Source organism: Onychostoma macrolepis, chromosome 11 (genome assembly GCF_012432095.1).
Source record: "Onychostoma macrolepis isolate SWU-2019 chromosome 11, ASM1243209v1, whole genome shotgun sequence".
Taxonomy (NCBI): domain Eukaryota; kingdom Metazoa; phylum Chordata; class Actinopteri; order Cypriniformes; family Cyprinidae; genus Onychostoma; species Onychostoma macrolepis.
This window is the reverse complement of record NC_081165.1, coordinates 2813568-2836476: the sequence shown is the minus strand read 5'-3', so window position 1 is coordinate 2836476 and position 22909 is coordinate 2813568. Positions and strand designations below refer to the sequence as shown.

Below are 22909 nucleotides of genomic sequence, written 5' to 3'. Positions count from 1 at the left end.
TGTTAACTGATTTGTTGAACACCATTAAACAGGTGTTAGTCAGATACTAGCCTCAGTAAAATCACTGCTCAAATTACTAATTGGTTTGTTTGTTCAGGCAACTGCAGTTGCAACCAGGTTTTAGAAGTGTGTGTTCTTAAATTGGTAAATTTTTTAACATTCTGCAGCCAAGCAAAAAAAAAAAAAAAATTAAAATGGGGTGGGTGGGGGGGGCAACTTAGAAATGGTGAGTACCAAAGTGTTTATATGCTAGCTACACCCACTGTAAACATAGCTAGTAGTCTTAGCGCCCTTACCGGAAACGTCAGGATCAGCTTTCGCTGTGACAGTAAGTCAGGAGTTCCTGCATCTCTGCTGCCCAATTCCCATGATCCTACTCTAATTCCGTCATCACCTTTGGGGTGACATTGACCCATTCCGTGCGCAACAGCCAGGCAAAAATGCTAATTTGACGAGGACAGCGGCCGGTCTCTTCGGAGCCATAATATTTTAATCTCCCCAACGTGGCAAATCAATCGGAAAGTGACCATCTGCCAGGATATGAGTGTCACTGCAGAGGGGTAATGAACAGAGCGCGAGTGATAAAGATCACCATCATCGGCCTGCTGTAAGCTCCCTCGTACCGACCGCCGAGGAGCCAGATGACAAACAGATGAGTCATGTCACCGTGTCACCTAATAAAGAAATATTACCAGACTCGAGAAAACAGCCCACGGAAGAGTCCCTTATGCGCTGCGCTTTTCGTGTATGATAATAGAATGCAGCGGTTTTGGTATTTGCAATAAGGTTGAGGTGAGATCTAAACTGCTTTTAGAGTCTTCCGGGAACAGCCACTGGGGCCAACAGCAAAGAGTTTTAATATGGTTATTCAAGCTTGACACGGCATGCCGTCCCGCCGAGAACCGAAAGGATTCCGGACCTCATCATGCTTGCCAAGACCTGTTAATGTAGTTTGAACTGTGCTTTGTCCTGTCAATGGCTACAGCTGTTTGTAAATGAGCTCGCCATTTCAAAGCCGGCCAATATTATTACACACTTGCAGTTGACGACGTTGCTTACCGGGAGAGTTTTAAAGGAGGAAAGGGACCCATAATACCCCAAATCAGCTTGCAGCCACTGGAGACGCAGCTTGATACTTGCAATTTTTTGTCGCTTTCTTGCTCCCTGCTAGCCAAATACTAGAGAAATCTATGGAAGGCAAAGACGCCAATGAGGAGACGACTCTTCTTCCCACAGAGCGGTTTCCATAATCCTGCAATATCCTTTATAAGGGCATGTTGTCTTTAGAAGTCAGGTCTCACCAGAGGGAGAACAACAGGGCAATGCAAATATCCTCAACAGGGGATATGCTCTCAGGCTGAATGAGATCTGTGTGGAAAAAAAAAAAACAACTGAAGCTCGGTAAGCTACGATAAGGATGCAACCCTCGGCATGGGTCCGAGTAAACATCTTTGGTATTCTGTGGCCAAATCTGAGTATTATAACTTTATTAACTAGGCAAATGTCTACAGTGGAAACTTAAGCCTGGTATTAATCCAGATATCAAGCTTCAGTGAGATTGCGTACATTGTTTCATAAAACGGCCACTCTGACTAGCCACTTCTGTTGTCTTGATGCATCATTGGGCCATTAAAAACACAATACAAAAAAGAACTGGCAGTGTCAGTAGTTTAGCAAAGAGGCGTTAAACATGTTTGTGAGCTATCGGCTCCTGGGCTCATTGGTATTCAACACCACCATTTGCCCCAATTCATCTGCATCCTTCTCTTCCATGGCAACAGCAGGCGGGCTATCAGGAGGATCTTTGATATAGGTACATGCTGGTAAAGAAAAAAAAAACACTATGTCATTTAGCTTCGGGTAGGACTATAAAACATATCCTGCTGGTTCTTGCATTGCTAAGGGAAGTCTTTGTAAAACTGACTTCAAGCTTGTCGTTATTTGCATGTGGTCCAACCTCCTTTTTTTATGTAACTCTGCACATAATAAACTGAGGCCGATTTATTTATTTATTTTTTTTTCCTTTTTCATCTATTCTAAAGACAACTGTAATGCATATGGTCAATGGCGTGAAGCTGTCTTTTGTCCTTTCTATCCATTTATTTAAAAAAATCAGCATGTTTTAATGTTTAATTATAAAGACAAAAAGAAAAAGTAATCCCACAAACAGCACTTGTAAGCAGATTTTAAACTTTGCTTTAAAAATGGTATTGTTTTTTTTATTTTTTTCCAATAACCATTTGAAAACAACATGAATCTGAACATGAACCTTTGCATATGTGTTTGAATTTTTTTTTTTTTTTTTTTCGGGCAAATTACTTCAATGACATTATTTTTTAATTTTTTTTAAAATGTAAAGAAATTAATAGTGCTCACATGAGATTCCAATAAGTAGCATAAAAGCCATTTTATTTTACACGGAGCGGGTCACCTAATGGCCAATATGTGCAAATATGTTGAGATGACATGACCAGTCAAATATTATTCACTTTATCTCAGTCACTTTTACTTTTACTTATACTGAAAAAAATCAGTTATGGATGACAGCGCTATTTTAATACTGAAAACATTTGCTTTTGCATTATGCACTTTATACCGATTTATCCAGAAGACTTTTGATGTAAAACAATCTTCAAATATCCATCAAAAATTCTTGACAATACGTGTATGCCTTCACAATGACAAAAAAAAAAAAAAACGCTAGTTATTGAAAAATTTGAAAGACTGTCCAGTCCAGCCATTAGATAAGAAGCCGCTATACATATTTCTGAGGTCTTTGTGTTTTTCAGTGCCGTTAAGTGGCACAAGCGAGACCAACAACCTCCACACTGACTCACACATGTAAATCAACCTTTACACTTAATTAAGCACAATGGGCCACATCAAGGTCATGAATTCTTCCTTTATAGTCTCCTATTGACGAAGCATCAACTGCACTGCCAGCGTCTGGCTTTCACACCCTGCTTCATATCTGAAAACCCTCGAGGGGACACTAAAAATGCAAGGACAACCTGAAATAAAAAGGCCTTTATGACACTTGTGCTGTATGGTTTTGAGTTCACAAGCTATGGGTATTCATTAGCAAGATATACGGGGAGATAATTTCACCCCGGAATCTATCTGCTTCTCTTAAATCGCTCACACTGACAGAAATTAGTGCCTATATGCCTTGTTTGAATTCTCATTTAACTACACTAGAGAAGAAAAAGCCTGTGCAAAGGGTTTGCCGACATTTACAGAGACATGTTGGAATACTCTATTTTTGGGTAACATGCTGCTAATGTTCCATGACAATCTGATATCCTAATAAACCTATTTCATCCAGTCAAACACAATTACAATCCACACTGTACCGTATTAAAGACTACTCCTCACCCAGCCCAGTATAACTGAAAATCAAGTGGAAAACTGAGTTACCACATCCATGCTGGCTTACAGATGCCTTAAATATAAAATAAAATGCAGTAAAGTTTTGAAAACCACACATATGGGAAAATAATTAGCGGTGTTTGTTAAGTGAAGCATCGCTATTAGTATTATTTATATGAAGAGTTTGGGATAACAGAAAACCTTTGAGTGGAAAATCCAATCGAATGAAGGCTCCAGAATACCATAAAGAGTTGGGATAGGCTCTTTTGATTTGGGACAGTATCTACCTAGCAACCACCCAGAACACATTGGAAACTGACGTTTTAAAAACACTTTGGAGACCCTAGCAACCTCATAGCAACGGCCTGGCATTCACCCATCATAGAGGATCATTTGGAATAGGCAGTCAGCGCTCTATCTATAATCATACTCCAATAAAATGTTCTGGTTTTGTATTTTGGTAAGTCATTTTGTTGTATTATGTAAATTTGGTCTCTCAGAAAAAGTCAGCTGCTTAGTAAAGTGAACTCTGGTTAAGGGTTGAAGCACCCTGGGTGGAGTTTAATACTTTTGTCCTTGAGGTTCACAGAATGTGTTTTAGAAACAGAAGACATCTCCTCCGATTCGAAATGAATGCCTCCAAAAGACTTTCAAGGCTAAAATGTGTAAATAAATGAATGTGAGAAAAGGCAAAATATGTGCTGTATTGCTTTTCTGACCTAGGCTATAATTCTTTGTGGTATGGACTTCTGGCCTATAAGATGTTGCTCTCAACATGCAGTCAAGTTATTTGCCCAAACTGTTTGTCACATGTCTGAAATGTAATATTTGTTCAGCTCTCCTGATACCATTGATACTTATTGCTGCAGGAAACCCATCACACAAGAACTGAGTTACTGTCACATCAGAGGAGAGTCTCATTTTCAGTGTTTTATAAGTTGGTCAGAGTGAAATATTAGGAGAAGGCTCAACTGAAATACCACTACACTCTTATATTGTGTCAATTGTCAAATTTTATTTTCATGTTAATTGAATTTTGTAGGGTTTCCACATAGAATCCACAGAGAGTTATAGAAAACCTTGAAATGTTGGGGTATTATTATTATTATTATTGTGGACAACTAAAGTCTTGGGAATTAATTAATCAACAGTAAAAACTCTATGAAGTCTCATGAGTAATACAAGTTTAACATTTTCCTCTGGGTTGATAAATAGGATCACTTTCAAACTCCTTAAGATCTCATGTTTGCAGTCTGAATGGCCCAAGAAAGCACTATAGTCTCTGTTTTACAAAGTTCATGGGAACTGGCTTTAGTCAACATTGCTTTAAATGTATGAATGTGAGTTTCTGAACTTTTGGACCGCTTTTCAGTACAATCACAGGCACCCAGACACTTCAGCACATAACAGCCCCCGCTGTAGTCCGGCTGAAAGGATGAGTGTGTTTGAAAACGTGTCTGAGGCTGTCTGAAAAATATCAGAATGTAGTCAGTCACTCAGACTGCAGAGACGAGGCGCAGATGGCCCTGAATGCTTGAGGTGCTACAGCAAAAAAAAGAAAACTGACTGAACAAAAGACTGAACATGAGCTATTTCCAATGTATTATATATACACTAGCGTGGAATTCTGTGTAAACTGGGGAGTTTTTCCACATTAAAATGTCATATTCAATACTTATTATTTTAGGAAAGAGTTTATAAATCATGTGGACATAGACCACATTCAAGGTGTTTCTTCTAAGATGTTGTTTGAAACACTGCAGTGGGATTTGAGGACCAATTTTAGGATTTAAACAAAGCAAAACAGAACCTCATAGCATCATTTGGTATGTTAGTAAAAACATTGCATTGAAATCCTTGGTCTTAAGTTGTCGCCTTCAGTGATTCAGTCATTTGAGTGTTTAGGAAAAAAATGCAACATTACATGTGCAGTCTAATAAATGGGAGAATTTCACATAGTAATGGACATTATTGCACAAACACACACACACACACACACACACACACAAAGGTCCTTTTCCATTTTGAAATTATTATTTTAAAATAAATCTCTCAAGACATGTGAAATGTCTTATAAACAAGCTAAATTGCTACATATTAACATGGGCTCTTACTATACATTAAAAAAGTAACAAGGTTAACAGTTTTAGAGTTTTTTAGCGATTGCTAGCCCGTGCTCAAGGTCATGAAATTTCTTTCAAGATATTTATAAAAAAAAAACAAGTATAATTATTCTGACAACTTTAGTCTAAAAACTTTAGTTTAAAAAAGGATTGATTCACAGTAACAGGGTAGACAGGTTAAGGTTTTCTTTCTTTCACAAAATACATGAAGTGATTAAAAAGGATTCATTTACTTTTTCTTGTCGAGTTTTTTAAAAGGATGATGATTATGCCAATATTTTTTTATAATTATTTCATTAATACGGGATAGTTGTGATGGTAACAGGGTTGATAACCTGTGCACATGACTTAAATTCGTCACTAAAATACTGTTTTAATAAATTTAATACATTTTAAATAAATTTGATGTCAATTTATTAATTTATATTAATTGACTTTTTATATATCTTTTATGATTTTTTTTTTAATCACTTGAAATCACTTTAAAGTGAATTGCCATTGTGTATAATAACTTACAGTATTTTGAATAAACTTGTCTTTCCTTCCTTAAAATTGAAATGGCTGGTCAGTCACTCATAGTTAAAGTTATTATATACACATATGATAATAAGGAACACAAAAGGCACTCATTTCACAGAATCTTCCAAATGCCAGTGTCGACCTTCTGCAAAGGGCTCAGTTCCAAGGCACAAAGTAAAACTCAGCTTTCCAACCTTTAGATTAATCTTGTTCTTGGGAATGTTTCTTTGTCTGGGTGTCTACCTCAAAGCATTTTTGAAACTACAACAGGATACAGTTCATTTAGTAGGACTAGCGAGAACAAACCTCCCTGTGAGTAACAGAATCTGCTGCACATTTTCAGCCATCGATCTTTGAGATGACATCACTGATACACTCTCTTCTGAAGAACGACTGCAACATCTGCTGTGATGGCCACACAAATGGGAACTGTCCTAATTTATATCGCATGAAACCAAGGAATACTAAGCTAGTCTTGTGATTCTCAATTTTAAAATTAAACATTTCCAAAGCCACCCTTGATTTTGTTGATTTTAGTTGTTGAGTAGTTCACCCAAAAATGAAAATCTTACTCGTACTCATATCATTCCAAACTATTATGACAACAGTCCTGGCTAGATTACTTACAAATGGTAATCCATTACTGATTACAAATGACATGATGAACAATGTAGTTAGTAACATAATCTGGATTACACATATTGTAGTCTGACTATGTTTTGGTTACTTTTAGGTTACTTTTGACTAGTGCTGTAAAACGATTAATCGCGATTAATCACATCCAAAATATTATTTTTTTTTGTTTACATAATATATATGGGTGTACTTTGTATATTTATTATGTATGTATAAATATACACACATACAGTATATATTTTGAAAATACGTGCATGTATTTACATGCATATATTTATATTCATATAATTTATATTATATATTTATATATGTATTTACCATATAAACAAATATAAAATGAAATATACATATACATGCATGTGTGTGAATTTACATATACATAATAAATACACACAGCACACACACATATATTATGCACACAAAAACCTTTATTTTGGATGCAATTAATCGCAATTAATCGTTTGACAGCACTACTTTTGACCTAACTTGTTTATCACATAGACTTGAATGGGATTATTGTGTATCAATAAGAAAAAAACAAAAACAAAGAGAAAATATATTCCATTCTTTATCAACATCATGAAAAGCATCAAACATTTATTTTTTTAGGTGAATTATCCATGTAATTGTTAAAACAACTACAACTAGACTATGTGAAATCGAGACCGTTAGCTAAACAAGTTAACGTGGGAAAGCAAACAGTTTATATGATTGGCGTCACCACTCTACCGCCATCTTGATTTTAGTCATCTAGATCAGTGATGATGATCAGAGATTTGGGAGTAAAACAGAAGAAAGAAGATGAGTAACAGTGATGCATCTTTTCATCTTTTCAAGTTCTGATACTGGAAGGTCTCAGAGGCGAATCCACAACCCCATCTTTCGGCTCCATCCATCACAGTCTGATCGAATCTTTCAGACTCGAAACAAAAACAAGAGAAGTGAAACAAAGATGGTCATAATAGGGGCCTGTATCTCCTCACAATATCACCCCCTCAAGATCTCTCAAACAACCGCAGCACAGAGAGCCCGTCCCGAACGCCAGAGAGCCGAATCGTAAATATTCCAGAGCACAATTCTGTTTAGATTTGATATGTGCTTTAACAAGAAGATAAGGTGTAAGGTCTGATTTCCGTGGGTCTGCTGTGACCTCCTGCTGCTGTACCCATCATTTCACCAACCAGCTTGACACCAAACAAGATAAGAGAGAGCCAGAGACACAGACACAACACGCACAGACTCATGTGGGCTAAATCCACTGAAAACCTGCAAACACTCAGGAACCTGTAATAAGAAATGGTCTTCATCACTGTCAATTTAAGCAATGCATAGTTGTCTTCTCAGCTGAAACTGTCCCTGAAAGAGCAGGCGTTTCTCTCTAATGCCATCAGTGTTGAGGAAGCAACATTGAAACTGTAGCTTGCCAAGCTGCAAATAATTTGGCTTCAACTTACAGTCAAGCTTCTCCTGAAAAATTAGTTAGCGAGCCCTAACACAAGGTAAATCACTACACTGAAACTGCTTAAGCGGGCAATATCTACGAGTTAAAACTGTATTAAATTGAATTTATATTCACTGAAAAAAAAAAAAAAAAGCAGTGATTGCTATTGTTGCGCCAAGGATCTGCCTGTACTTGTTGTAAATATCCTGTAAAGTGTACTTTTGTTGCAGCAAACTAATTTAATATGATTGACTTGAATAAAACTAGACAAATTAGATGTTACCACATGAAGCACATTTAAGGGTTACCTGAAAAATATTGCGAAAAAATTAAATTAAAAAAATGCAGTGTCGTTTGTCTAAAATTTTAGATTTAAAGATTTAAAATATTCTACTTAAATGTTTATTTATTTATTTATTTGTTGACTAAATAATTAAATAAATTAGTATAGATAGATAAATAGTATCTATCATAGTAGTAGTATTTTGACAAAAACATACCAAATAAAATCTTCTACTTAAATGTTTATTTATTTATTTATTTATTTGTTGACTAAATAATTAAATAAATTAGTATAAAAAGATAAATAGTATCTATCATAATAGTAGTATTTTGACAAAAACATACCAAAGAATGTTTTAATTTTAGGTTTACAATAACAGCTTTAAAAACATTTTATAACCCAGCTGTTCAGGCCCAGTACTCATAATGGAAAAACAGCTGAGCTACTGTTGCACTACTCAAAAATGTAGTTAAGCTTGTATTGTTGCCATTTTTAGTTAGTTATTCCCCGACTGAATGCCACAACAAGAATTTCAGTCTCTTAAAAACAAATGTCTGTCCAATGCTAATCTGCTTTATGCAGTTGATTAGGGCTAAATGCAAAACAATGCAAATGAATTAGCAACGCGAATGAGTTTCAATCACTTTCTCATCAGATCACCCACACCCAGAAGTCTATTATCCCGAAGCCATGCTGCAAGCTATACTACAAACAAATTACTAACAGACACCAATAACACAATGTTTTGTATCATCCAGACCACGCGGGAAGAGCAGGAAACACAGTAAACGAGTAACGTGTGACTGGCCCTGTTTGATTTTTGCATGACAACCACCAATCAGGAGGCAGCTGTTATGAAGCTTAATCCATTAAAACCAGCGTCTCCTCCCGGTTAAATCCTAATGAGGATTTAAAGAGCTCGGCTGCAGGGGGCCGTCGGACAACAGACACACCTTGCCGAGCGGTCTGCCCCTGACCCGCTATTCTCCTTTCTTATCATACAGATCAGGAGGAGGGCTGATGAAAGACAGTGAAGACGAATGCGGGCGTATTGACCCCCTGGCCGCTCGGCATTATGGGAAGTCTGATCCCTCAGTCTGATAGAAAACCCCTGGGTAAGAGGAAAAACAAAAAGCAGGAGACAAGAAGAAGAAAGACAAAGAGAGCAGTGTAGTCTGAGGTATAAAACCCAAAACAAAGGAATCCGAGATCTGGATTCAAGATCTTAATAAAGAAGCTAAATGCAGGCGAATTCAGATATATTGATACTGAAGGAACGTTGATATGAACAAAAAGCCACAGGGCTAAGGCTGAGGGGAATTGGCTTTAGCCGCTCAAAGATAATCAGTTTCGCTAGTTTAAATGTTTCCTTACAAAGTGTAACTGCACAGATGGGATTTTGAGGCATGTGAAAGACTTGTCCACACTTGTCCGTCTCTAAAGAGAACGGCGCATTTTCACAGCAGGATCCACGTCATTTAATCAGACCCTCCGGTATGAAACAAATCTGAGATGAATCTTGCACATTAGCATTCCCTGCTAAAAAAAAAAAGATACCAGCCCAAGTTGGTCTGCAAGCCTGACCGAGCTCGTTAGGCTAGTCTGTTTTGATGATTAAGAAGAAGGTTTCAGGCAATTCTCAACTGGTCAGGCTTGGTAATCAACTAAAACCAGCAAATTACTTTAGGTTAGTTTATTTACTTGTAATTATTTACTTTATTTTTTATCATTCAGCAGGGTTAGCATTAACATAATGGATCTCAATATCAAAGAAAAATAATCAGAAAATAACTATATTAAGTTAGATTATTTTGTTTCATCCACATACCACTGAAAAACACATAAAATCACAATACAAATCACATATTTTTCCCTAAAATACTTGCTTGACACATCAGGAGACAAATGCACAACCCCGTCAATCAAAGAAACCGGAAAGATCCGCTCTAATTCTGTCTGTGTGTGAGTTCAGAGAGACCAGCAGCCCAGAGACATGCAGAAAGGGACAGAATATGAGAGAGAGAGACATGTGGGAGGGAGAAAGACCGTGAGAGAGACATCTAGACAAAAACAGTAACAGAAAATGTAAGAAACAACAACTCAACAAACCTTGATATGAGCAGCCCCCCCAAACAAACAAAAACAAACAACCAAGACAACCAGCCCAACCTAAAGTAAGCAGTAAGGTTTATCTTTTCCTTCTCATGATACAACACAAAATTTATATTTGTGAAATGACACAAGCACACACACACACACACACACACACACAGCTATATATAGAGCTGCCATTTTAGACGTCCATGTGACATATTTTTACTGTTAATCAGCAGACATTCAACCGAGGTGTTTAAAGAGTCGAGATAGACAACTCATTTCAGTCAGAGAGACAGATGGCTCATTTCTGACAGAAAGACAGACGGCTTGTTTCAGACAGAGAGACAGACAGCTCATTTCAGTCAGAGTTTGAAGGCAAGAGGGACAGCAGCTGTCCAAATAAGGGGCCCATTTGAGATGGAAAATATGATTTTTAAGTTACACTTACATAGGGAGGAGTGTTAACCTTTGGGAGATGATTCCAATGTAACAAGGGGTTGAAGTATTGTGGTGGGCGATATAACCAAAATTATATATCATGGTATGAGTAATTTTATAATGCGGGTCCTGTGTATTTAATGATATTATATATACAATTTTTTCCTAAAAAATCAACCGGAAAGAATTTATGTAACACATGTAACCACTAGTTCAAAGAACAGCTTCATTGCAAACATTACATAACAAAAGACTCAAAACAGTAAAATATTGCAATGCTTCTGTTAAATTACATATATTGCTGTTGACTTCTATAGTAAGTAATCCCATGCACTAAAAAAAAGAATTTCCTCTAAAATATCCTTACTGAGGCCAGAAACACTCTGTGAAAGTCACAAATGCCTGGTCAACACAGATTACAAATTACATATTTAAATTGTGTTTTTGTATTGAGAATGCAACAATACTTACTAGCAATACTTAAGAAATTGAGCGTGTGAAGCTAGAAGCATGCACTATGGACTGTATGCTTTCTAAAGATCTATCGGCAGAGGAAAGAAAACTACAAAGAATTTTACATTATTAATATGCAAGACTGTGGGTCATTCTCAGTGTTACTGAAGTATCATTATGCGTATTATATATTAAATGCAGTGTTTTCAGGCCATGCTTCTGTTAAATGGCATATATATTGAATACATGTAATGTAATTACACATATATAGATAAGAGTTGGCAGATTTCGACTATCATGCGGTTCAGCTCTAACTAATGGTCAGAGATTTCATCCCAAATGGTAGGATTTTACATTTTCATATGCTTTGGAGACATGCAAATCACTGACCTACAGTCCCGTATTTATGCATATCATGTTTCAAATCCGAAAATCAATAGGCATGACCTTTAAATATCTAAAAAGATTGACCAAATATCCAGTTCTGAGTTAAAAACCACAGCTGAAATGGAGGCAGCATAGGTCAAGATTGCAATCGAGTTCCACAGCAAAAGAACATCAAGAAAGGAAACTATTCACTTGACGGAAAACTGGGTTATGTATTTGCCTAATAACGGAGGCAGGTGAAAGTTATCTCTTCGTAAAGCAAAAGTTCAACCTTTTAATTCTGTTTTGTCAAAAGGCTATAGCCGCCAAGAACACAGTTAATTCTGAGATGTGTGATTTGGCTGTCTGGAAGTCGCACAGAAGCTGTTCTGATTTGAATTAAGATGGAGATGAAGTATTTTTATGAATACAGGCGGGTGGCCGCCGGTCGAGGCCACGGTTCCCTGCTATTCGTTCTGAATGAGCCCAAGGCAGCAGGACACGAACGGATATTATTCAGTCCTTTCCATAATTAAAAAAAGAACGGCTCATATTACTCACAATCCTTACCGGCAAATTGGCCAGACATATAAAGCAAAGCTTTCTTTCAAAACTACTTAGCCCCATCGTGAAATAATCCAGTGACAGTGCATTCAAAGAAAAACTGCAATTGATGGTAAATAATGATGTTAATTTATCAGAAAATAAACCTGTGCCCTATTACTATACATGAAGGAGTTGACATGAGTGCTGTTGATTTCTATAGTAAGTAATCCCATGCACTGAAAAAAAGACTTTCCTCTGAAATATCCTTACTGAGGCCAGAAACACACTCTGTGAAAGTCACAAATGCCTGGTCAACGCAGATTACAAATTACATATTTAACTTGCGTTTTTGTATTGAGAATGCAACAATACTTACTAGCAATACTTAAGAAATTGAGCATGTGTAGCTAGAAGCATGAACTATGTTCAGGACTGTACGCTTTCTAAAGATCTATCAGCAGAAGAAAAAAAAGTACAAAGAATTTTACATTATTAATATGCAAGAGTGTGGGTCATTCTCAGTGTTATTGAAGTATCGTTATGCATATTATATATTAAACACAGTGTTTTAACGCCATCTATCCCACAATGTTGTGACAGTTTTTTTTTTTTTTTTTTAGCTTTTAAAGTTTATCATAACATGACTCACTCTTGCGAAGCAGTAAGATCGCTACGATTATCAAATAAGCATTAGGAGCTCAGACTAATATAGCATTCAGCATATACAGCCCTGATTTATTTCTATAAGAGCACAATGCCACATTTCATGGCATTCAATGGCAGACATACTATCAATAAAACGGCTCCACAATACTTCATCACTGCTTTGCGTTTCAGCTTCATAAAATACCAGAAAATGCAGTTTGAGAAGATGCACAGAATACAAATGAGTTACATCCGAACTTATAGACAGCGTTCGGCCCACGAAATGAAATCAGAAAGATGAGATCTGAAGTTTCTAGGATATACTCGAGAGAAACAGGGAACAAACCCTCAAGCAATCAATCTTTCAAAGTTTCTGCACAAGCGAAAACTTCCAGCCATGGCTATGGCAGTAACCCATTTAATTCAATTATAAAAATGCATTAAAAAGATATTACGGCAGGGACAGAGTGTAATGAGGCGTGTTTACTTGAGGATATTGTTTATAATGAGCAGTTGTAGGGTTTAGGCCTATAGTTAGAACAGGACATGAGAGTAAACAGACGGAGATGAGATGAGGGAAAACTAGGAAACACTGTATGGTCTTTCTTTTAATTTAACCAGAAAGAAAACGAAGGCAAGCTCTGTGTTAATGCACACAGCTTCCCAAGAACCTCAGGCTATCTGTCTTGAAGGAAACAGCCATTATTTATCTGAGCTCTCAGAAATGTTGTCTGTTTCAAACATCCACCACATAAAAGAACACAACAAAAAACAACACCATAAACTCAAGAACAGCATGATTCCGACGATGTTACGAAAGATTTGTGATATTTCGAAAAGAAAAAAAACTCTTACCGTCAGAACTCTGTACAACCGTCAAGACAAACACCAGGCCGCAGAGGACTAAAGACTTCCATTCTGAACATCCCATCCTGGCTCTGACTGGACTCTCTGCTTTCCACATGTCTGGGTCGAAATCACTGTAGTCACAACGATCCGGTGAAGTCACTCTGAGAGATAACCATCATTGACCTCCGAGCCTGCAAGAAAACCACAGCGGACTGTCAGTGTTTGGCTGTCAATGAAGAACTCCTCAGGCATGAAAACTTCCTCCTTTAAACTGCTGCAGTCTCGCTCGCCTCAGTTCCTCCACAGGATTTAGTTTTTTCCAGGAGCAAATTCACACAGAATTCATCCCAGGAGTAGAAACCCTCTATTGGAAGGTGACTGAGACCTGAAACACCACCTCCCGCATTACAAACAAGCCATTTACCTTAAAGCCCATCGTTACCGTTTATCTGACTCTCCTCTCCCAAACCTGTTCCGCTACCATCCCTTTCTGAGAGGAAACAGGTTTTTCGTCCACTTAAGCATATTCTCCAGCCAAAGAGTACTATATCATGTACAGTATCTCATCCTTTAAATGTTTTCCTTCTCTGCATGTTTACACCCTCCACCAGCCTCCCATAAAACACACTCACGGCCTCATGGGAAACATCGTCACTCCAGTAACGAGCCACTTAGGAGCCCATTAAAAACAGTATGTGCAGCCCCCTAGGTTTCTTAAAGATACACTAAATATATCACACCACCCTTTAATACTTCATCGCATTACAGGGTATTTCCTCATGTCTGGTCAATGAAAGTACTGGAATTTTTGCTTCTTGGATTGTCATATATATGGTTATGAGATGAGAAAATGTGATTATAAACATCAGGAGTCTTGTGTTTACATTAACATAAAGGAGAGGGGTTCACTGTAATAGTGCATTTCTGTATGATCAGACGAAGAATGTCTAAATGCTAATGCATCGTCTTCAAATCAAGGTTATGGCCTTCTGTATCATTAGCATTCAAGAGTCAACAACATGGCAATAAATAGTATAGTCATGTTGTTTTATGTGACAGTGTAGATATGTTATACTTGACAAATCTTGTCAAGCGTGGAAAAAAAACAAAAAAACAACAACAACAAATTACGAATAGTAAGTAGAAATTGACAACTGTAAGACTTCTCAAAGTGAGACTTGGTCACTCCACAGATGTCACTTCATCTTCATTCATCTTTTCAAAGAACAGTTCACCACTATTTAATTTTGATGGGATTAATTGATTAATTGTTTTATTTCATTCATTCATTTATTTGTTTGTCCTCCAAACAAAATATGTATTCACTGCTGTAAAGTAACAGGACTATTTTTACACAGCAAGCAGATTATTGTTGTTGATCCCAAAAAAAATTAATTTCTGAAATTAGACTTAAAGAATAGTTGACCCCAAGATGGAATTGTTGTTATCATTTAATCACCCTCATGTTTTCCCTAAACTGTATGACTTTCTTACTTCTGTGGAAAAAAAAGCAAAAAAAAAAAAAAAAAGATATTTTGAGGAAAAAAAAAAAAAAAAAAAAAAATATATATATATATATATATATATATATTTATTTTTCCAATGGATGTCACCAGTGACCAAAACAGTTTTGGTTGCCCATCTTCTTCCAAATATTTTGTTTTGTGTAAATGATGGCATTTTTGGGTTAACTATCTTTTAAAAATGTATATATATATATATATATATAATTTCTATGTTTGGCAATAAATTCAATTGAAATGCCTATTGATAGTTTTCAGTCACATGACCGGCTCGAAGACTTGGAGGGCAAAACATCCATAGAACTGCAGCACAAGCGTTTCCCAGCCTCAATTATTTAGATCACCTCTCAAAAGAATAAAACAAAGGTATTTCTGAACAAAACGCAAGTTCTGGCCATTTGCAATCTATATTAAGCAATATTTCAATCATAAACAGTGCGACAAAATGTTGTAAAAACAATTAAAGTGCCTTAATATATTTAAAACAGTAAAATTAAAAGATCAAATTCAGTAATCACTACATTAATGATGCATAGTTTACACAGGCAAGCAGATGAGGCCGGAATATGAACGCAGTCCACTTATCGTTTCAGTGTTTTCCTTCTAATGGTTTTCTATGGGAAGCCATTTAATGTGAAACTTTGCCCATTGCCCGTTTATATTCTGGCTTCATCCTCTTGCCTGTACAAAATATACATGATCAATAAGGTGTACACTGAATCTCGCCTTTTTAATATCTGCATTTTACTACATTATTACTTGATGCAAACTGCGTAAAAATAGCTGGCGGTCAGTGGAGCAAAGCTTCGTTTTGCCCGCCAGGTGGGCGTTCCTGTAAGGGTGTGACGTCACGTGAAAACTATCAATACTAAACTGCAAAATATGTACCATCATCATATTAAAAATAATTTTAATAGAATAAGTTTTTGAATTCATATATTTAAGCTGACACAACACTTAATAGATTATTTTTTTATGTTTGGTTCACATTAAATTTTTCCATTTAATGGGAAAACTTAAAGAGTGGGTGTAGCATCATTAGCATTAGCTTTAGCGAAACAACAGCACAATACAGCAGAGCCTCCCAGCCTACTTAGGTTCTGTTTTTATTATTAATTTTTTTTTTTTCTTTTTTTTTACCCTAAAATCATCTGTGCTTAGTATTTCGGAGGTAAAAAAGAAAAAAAAAATGACTAGCGAAGTCGGTGCGGTAGCGGCTCACAGCAGGTTAGCTGTGAAGAAAAATAAATGCATAAAGGATGAGGGTTGATCCCTACATAGTCAAGGGGTGTTCGACTAAATCAACGACAACAGCTCCGTACTTTCATATCTCCGTCTCACGCTGTGAGCGGTTAACATGCTGATCAGTCTCCAGAAGCGGAGCCATGGACGAAGGCGGCCCGCCTGACTCCCGCGCTTCTCATTAAACGTGTTGAGGTCTCTCCCCTCCGCGGGAGGCCTTATCTCCCTAAGCTGCAGCAAAGACCGCCGATCAACACCTGTTAAGTGCTTCAAACAAATACTGCCGTTCCAACGCCGACGCGGCACAGCGGGACGGCCTGTTGTCGCTGTTCTGTGTGTTTTGTGTTTGCAAATCAAATTAAAAACTCTAATCATGACAAATTAAGACAGCAACCATTCATCTTCAAAGGATTTCGGCCGGGATGTTTGATACCGGCACTCCCTTTGATTACGGCCTGCCGTTTTACGCCGAAAGCTTTGCCGAATTGTGCAGCTTACGTACAAACCAACAAAGCTATATAAGGGCTGTGATCGATGGAGAGGTCCAGACTCAGAAGGCTTTTTCACAGCTGTGTACATCTGCTCCAACAGAACAGCAACACTCAGGGTTCCCCAACAAATCAGTTGTGCGAAATAAAAAGAGGAACTTTGAAAGAACATTCCACTTCTCTGGATGAGAAGAGAGCCGTTCAAATCAGAGCTGAAAGGCTAGTTTGAGATGTTAATGCCAAAACAGAGAAACAAAGGGCAGATGTGTAATTATGCGGCCGTCTTTCTCCCAAGCGGGAGTGAGACCCACCGGAGAATAGAGGAGGAGTCATCCATTCAAAGGGGTGGGTGCAGGAATAATGCACAAGAGGCAAGGCCGAGGGGGGTGGAGGGGGGTTTACAAACTTTACAATGTGAGATTGACAGCTTGCAAGTCTCGCTTGACCTCTGAATTAACCCCCAAGCTTTCAATGAACTACAAAAAGAGCCATGAGATTGATGGTCAAAGAATATGACAAGTGTATAAAAAATGGACCCATAAACAGGGACACGTATTCGCACAATGGAACTCGAACACAACGACATCGGGACAAAGCACACAAGGTGACAAGCTAAATATTCAGAAATGGCAAATCATGAAACATATCTTTTCCTTTAAGTACATTTTTTGTACCATTTTAAACATTCCATCAGACTGGTAATATGCTTAAGAAACTGCAATCCTCTATTTCAAGTTAAATATTGTGAAATTGTTATGTTGGCATACGCCTTCAGAAAATGTATCAGAAGAGTTGAAAGTAACAAGGCTGCTTGTTGTTCTTGTAATAACGTAACAAAGTGAAAAAAGATGAGACTCTACCTCTGTAAAGAGTTTACTTCTCTAAAAAATGATGATGAAATCAACATTTTTATTATTTATATAATAGATGCTTTAAAAAGAGAACAACATTCAAGTAACAGGGTTGACACATAACCTGTAGACTTTACCTCAAGACTTCAAGAATATTACTGAGAAATAAAATATTTGGAAAATTTAGATGTAATATTTGAAAGCACTGGTTGGAAAGGCAAAAAATATACAACAATAAAAGACTTACAGGCTTTTTCTCAGTGTATGTAGACACATGTCTAGTAAAACGTGCTAGTAACATGTTGTTATGTTTTATTTTTGAACGAGGGACACAACTGTCACCAGTTTTCTAGACACAAAATGCAGCATTAGCAACATGAAAATTTGCCTGTGACGAGTTTGTTTTCGATGTTTTAGTATTTGTGCTAGAATATCAGGTCAGTGATCAGATGACAGTGTCCCATCGAGGCAGAAACGCTAGAGGAAATCAATCAGCGGTCCAGGGGTGGGCCAGTTAATGCACAGCCACACATGAGTCATTCTAAACACATCCTATTTGACTCCACTGTCATGCATTCACCTTTGCCATCTGGACGCTGCCGGTTGTGTACATTTTAAAACCAGAGGACAAACATCATGATATCGGGGTGACGGATGTATTAAGGTCAGGTGGACGACAATGTCAAACATTAAATGAGCAAATGACAAAAAACTTCAAATGCTGCTGTAAACACAGTGAATTAGAAATGGCATGACAAGCTAAATGTAGAGGACAGGAAAAGCAAATCAAATGAATTTTGTGGAACACAAACAGAGGAATTTTGCATTGTTTTTGAAGCTTTCGTTGCAACTGGATGGAAAAGAGTGACCGGTTTAATTCCTCAAAATTTGTGCAGCACAGTCATGCAGGTTTTGTAGCAACATAAGGTTGATTAAAAATGACAGAATTGTAATTTTTTAGGGAAACTAATCCGTTAATAGTTCATAAATCTTTTTTTTTTTTTCACCAATACAAATGGAACACTGTACTAAAACTGTGTCCTGCAGTGCTATTTAGCGCTCCATAGCTGTTAAATCTGCATTGTGACAGCAAAAGACATGATGTTTTATCTTTTTGTTAGCTCGCTGTCTAAATGAAATAAAAATTCTGGACAACATAGACAATAAGTATAATTATTATAAAATTAAGAATTTTTATGACCTGTTTAAAAAAAAAAAAAAAACTCAATGAATCAACCAGTCACAAAACCAGATCCGTAGTAATGAAATCATTAACGATCCAGAATCAGATCAGATTTGAATCAGAATAGAAACCAATATCATTCAGTTCCTTGCGGTTCCTATATTCCTGCGTTTACAAGCACAGCTGGCTTTTACACCAGAGCTGCAAATGCATCATCTTAACTGGCCATTTAGCTCTGTGTTTAAGACCTGGAAAAGATACATGAAACCCTGTGTGACAAAATTGTCTCATGACCATGTCTAATCTGAATTACTGCTTTAATGAAAGTACATAGACACGTTATAAAGGAATACATAATGCTTTGAGTGCTGGTAAAATACTGTAATCACTCTCTGTGAATGAAATCTCACTCTTTTTAACTTCTTTTCATCCTTCTCTCAAAGAGGACGCTAAGGATCCATTAATCAGAGTAATCAAGGTCTCTATCAAGCCACCACACAAGCAAGAAACAAGAAAACAGCTAAGAACCAGAGCAGAACCAAAGCCCTCAGTACAAACTGGAGAAGTTGCTGGAAATAGATTGAACAGAACCTTTTTAGTAGAGATTACCGAATACCGCATTCATACCCCCATACAGGAAGGGGGTAGTTTACTCATCTATTCATTATTCTGATACACAGCTTTCTAATTCTGACAGTAAATGACATGCACACTGGAGTAATAACGTGCAGAACATCTCAGAAATCCTATTAAAATGGCACGGTGTCTCTCAGAGACGATTATAATGGGCCTCGACTGCTATGAGTAAGTTAGTTTTAATACGGCCTTCACATATTGTTAACAGTAATTTTGATGTTTTAGTGGACAAGGAGTGGATTATCTGAAAATGAAATTTAAAAAAAATGTCATTTCCATTAACTGATAGCGCCAAATTCCCTCTTTCAGGTTGCTGACGATAAGGAGGATTCAGTCCCGACGTGTTTTCCCGAGATGCCTCCGTTTTAACGGTAATAGAGTGACATTAATATGGGGAGACGTATAAGAAGGTCAAAAAAATTCTGAGGACCACCATTATACAGGTATCTTACACGGCTAGCACCTGCCAATCAGAAGAAAGAAGTCCTTGACACTCCATGTTTCCCCTTCAGCTGGGATACAGGAGGGAAACACACTTTCTTTGGCAGCAAAATGCACTGAGCACTTCACACGAATACAGTACACTTTGGAGTTCCATGCCTTTTTTAAAGCATTAGCAGCACAAATAACTATTTATTTGTTTGTTTAATTATTTATTTAACTATTAGATGTGTTAGGTAATCTACTGTCTAACATAAATAATATTTAATTAGCTAATTTTTAAAAAGCTAAAAATGTAATCCGAGAATTTGCATGCAACCCTGTTACTGTAAAATTTAGCCCTTTTTGTTATATATAATGTAACATTGCTTCAAATTGCGAAATTAAAAAAATAACACACATTGGGTCATTTCTAAACATGAAAATAATCTTATTCATTACAGTTTACACAATTTGTAGCACTGACTGTATTCGTCAAGCTAAACCATTCAACACTCTACATTATTTATTTATTTAAATTATATGAAAAAAATAAATAAAATGTAAAGACTCAATATTTCAATATAAATAGATCATTAACTACAATCCAACAATTGGTCATAAATTAGTCAAGTCCAAACTCAGCAATGGGCTAATTTAGGCTAAATTTCAACCCTGTTTTAACTTTACTCAGGCACGAAGTTTTGTAACAGGACAACAAAACCTGCAGAAAAAAAAAGCATATTCAATATTTAGTTCGACTCTTTTCACTGGCAATTCCTTGAACATAGGGGAATAAATGAAACAGAGCCCTATTCTGTGCCCTATTCGTGAAATAGGTACTTCACTGTGTTTTTGTATCAGTTGGGCACAACAAGCAGAGCAAACAGGGCCACAACATCTGTCTTCATGCCAGAAAAAGAGAGCTGCCCAATGTAAGAGGTCATAAATATCAGGAAAGACTAGAGAGAAAAAGACAGAAGGTTTCTGCTACTCTCACAGGCTCATCATCTCAGTTTCAACAAAATGCATCAATTTTTAATTCCTGCAAAAGCAATGAAAGCACTGTTGCTGTCAAAATGGTGCAAATGCATGGGTGAAAATGCATGCATGCGTGTGTGTGTGTGTGTGTGTGTGTGTACGTGTGTATACACAGAGGGACAGTCACAAACACGGTCTGTCATTTAACATGATCTGTTCAGATACATCCAAATGCCTGACCTCACCAAAGAGCTCTCTTCTTGTTTTAAAGTCAACATGAAACAACATCCACACATTGTACTTCACACTGTACCATGACATATTTCCATATGAAACAAGATATTCAAGAATAATAGATAGATAGATAGATAGATAGATAGATAGATAGATAGATAGATAGATAGATAGATAGATAGATAGACTTCCATTTCATTTTTAAAGTATTTGAGGCATTGAATTATATTATAGACATGGTACTGCTATTGGGATATGAAATTATTCTTATATTTTAAGAATTAAATTTGTAATAAGATTTTATATTTTAAAAATAAGAGGGATTGGTGAAGTCAGCCAAAATAAAAGCTCTGAAAAAATATTACAAAGACAAACTTTATATATATATATATATATATATATATATATATATATATATATATAACAACATGCACAGATGAGATTCATAAAAAGGAACATCAGGAACATATGTAAATAAAGTAAATAAGATCAGTTTAGATTTCATGTCGGCCTTGTATGTTTTTATGTGTCTGTCCTTCACTGCCATTTGATTATTGAACACCATTTTACACGCACACACACACACACACACACACAATCCAGCTTGTCTGTCTGCGTAGATACACAGCGTCTCCCTCAGACAAGAGCAGTTGTGTGAGCGTAACGCCTCCTCTGTCCCTCTATTAAGCACCAGATCATCAATTATTCAGCACCATCGTGAGCCATTATTCAACAGGATGATTAATTTTTAAGATGGCAGAAGGGAACACAAAACATAAAGTGAGGGGCATTAAAAGAACGTCTTGAATGGGTGACATTAAAAGCGGGGTGGCGAAGAAATCTACCGATGATTGATTTGGGCAGGTTGATTAATCGATTTCTTATGAGAGGAAATGATTTGGAGATGATTCGAGCTTTGATAGTTCACACGATAGCAGAGATGATTCAGGATTCGGCCACAAACCACAAAGTCATTTAGACGCTTTTAATTAATGGCCACTTACTTTAATTAAAGTAAACAAGCTAAAACTGGAGAAGGGTTTTCTTGAACGTATAAATACTTAGCACTTAAATCCTTCAAAACACTTTTTTTTTTGTATTTGACTTTTCCAGATTTCAACAAGCAAACTGGTGTGAGGGTGAGAACAAGCTCGACAGTAAATCGTTTAAAAATCGGCAGACAGATAAGGAGGGTGGAGTTTGTTCCCGGAGAGAAATCAGCTGTCAGGTCTAAATCTCTCCTGACAACGCAACCAGCAGTTAAAGCCTCATGCTAAACCTGATGCTACGATATTGACCTTTTTCAAAGACACCATCAAAACCATTCACTTTTAGAGTTCAAATGTGCACCTGCTTTCGAATGTGAAAAATTAATGCTGTTAATGCTGGCTTTGCATGTGAAAACCGAATGCTAATTTTTACCATCGCAGAGCCTCTTTGCCGGCCGAATTGTGTGTCTATTGTGTCGCTTTTGTGTCGCTGTGAGCATTTGGTTGAAAAGTGAGAAAGCAAAACAGTTTAGGAAAGGAAGTGACTTTCATTTTACACCCTCGCCTCCCACAAGCTCAGCAGAACAGTCGGATGCT

At 36.9% G+C, this 22909-nt stretch overlaps 1 protein-coding gene across 14 annotated transcripts in view; it reads right to left on the bottom strand.

Moving 5' to 3' along the window:
• adgrl2a (adhesion G protein-coupled receptor L2a) overlaps positions 1–22909 on the bottom strand; it is a 102537-nt gene that overhangs the window by 66022 nt on the left and 13606 nt on the right. For 12 of the 14 annotated variants that reach the window (XR_009273398.1, XM_058791574.1, XM_058791578.1 and 9 more), the window contains exon 2: positions 13772–13956. Coding sequence is in view for 12 of the 14 variants with exons in the window: in XM_058791574.1 (XP_058647557.1) it covers positions 13772–13880 (109 nt within the window). In the remaining 2 variants the exon portion in view is untranslated. Of the gene's footprint in view, positions 1–296; positions 388–13771; positions 13957–14207; positions 14283–22909 lie in introns of those variants that run through there. The other 2 variants (XM_058791575.1, XM_058791577.1) reach the window with 2 other exon arrangements.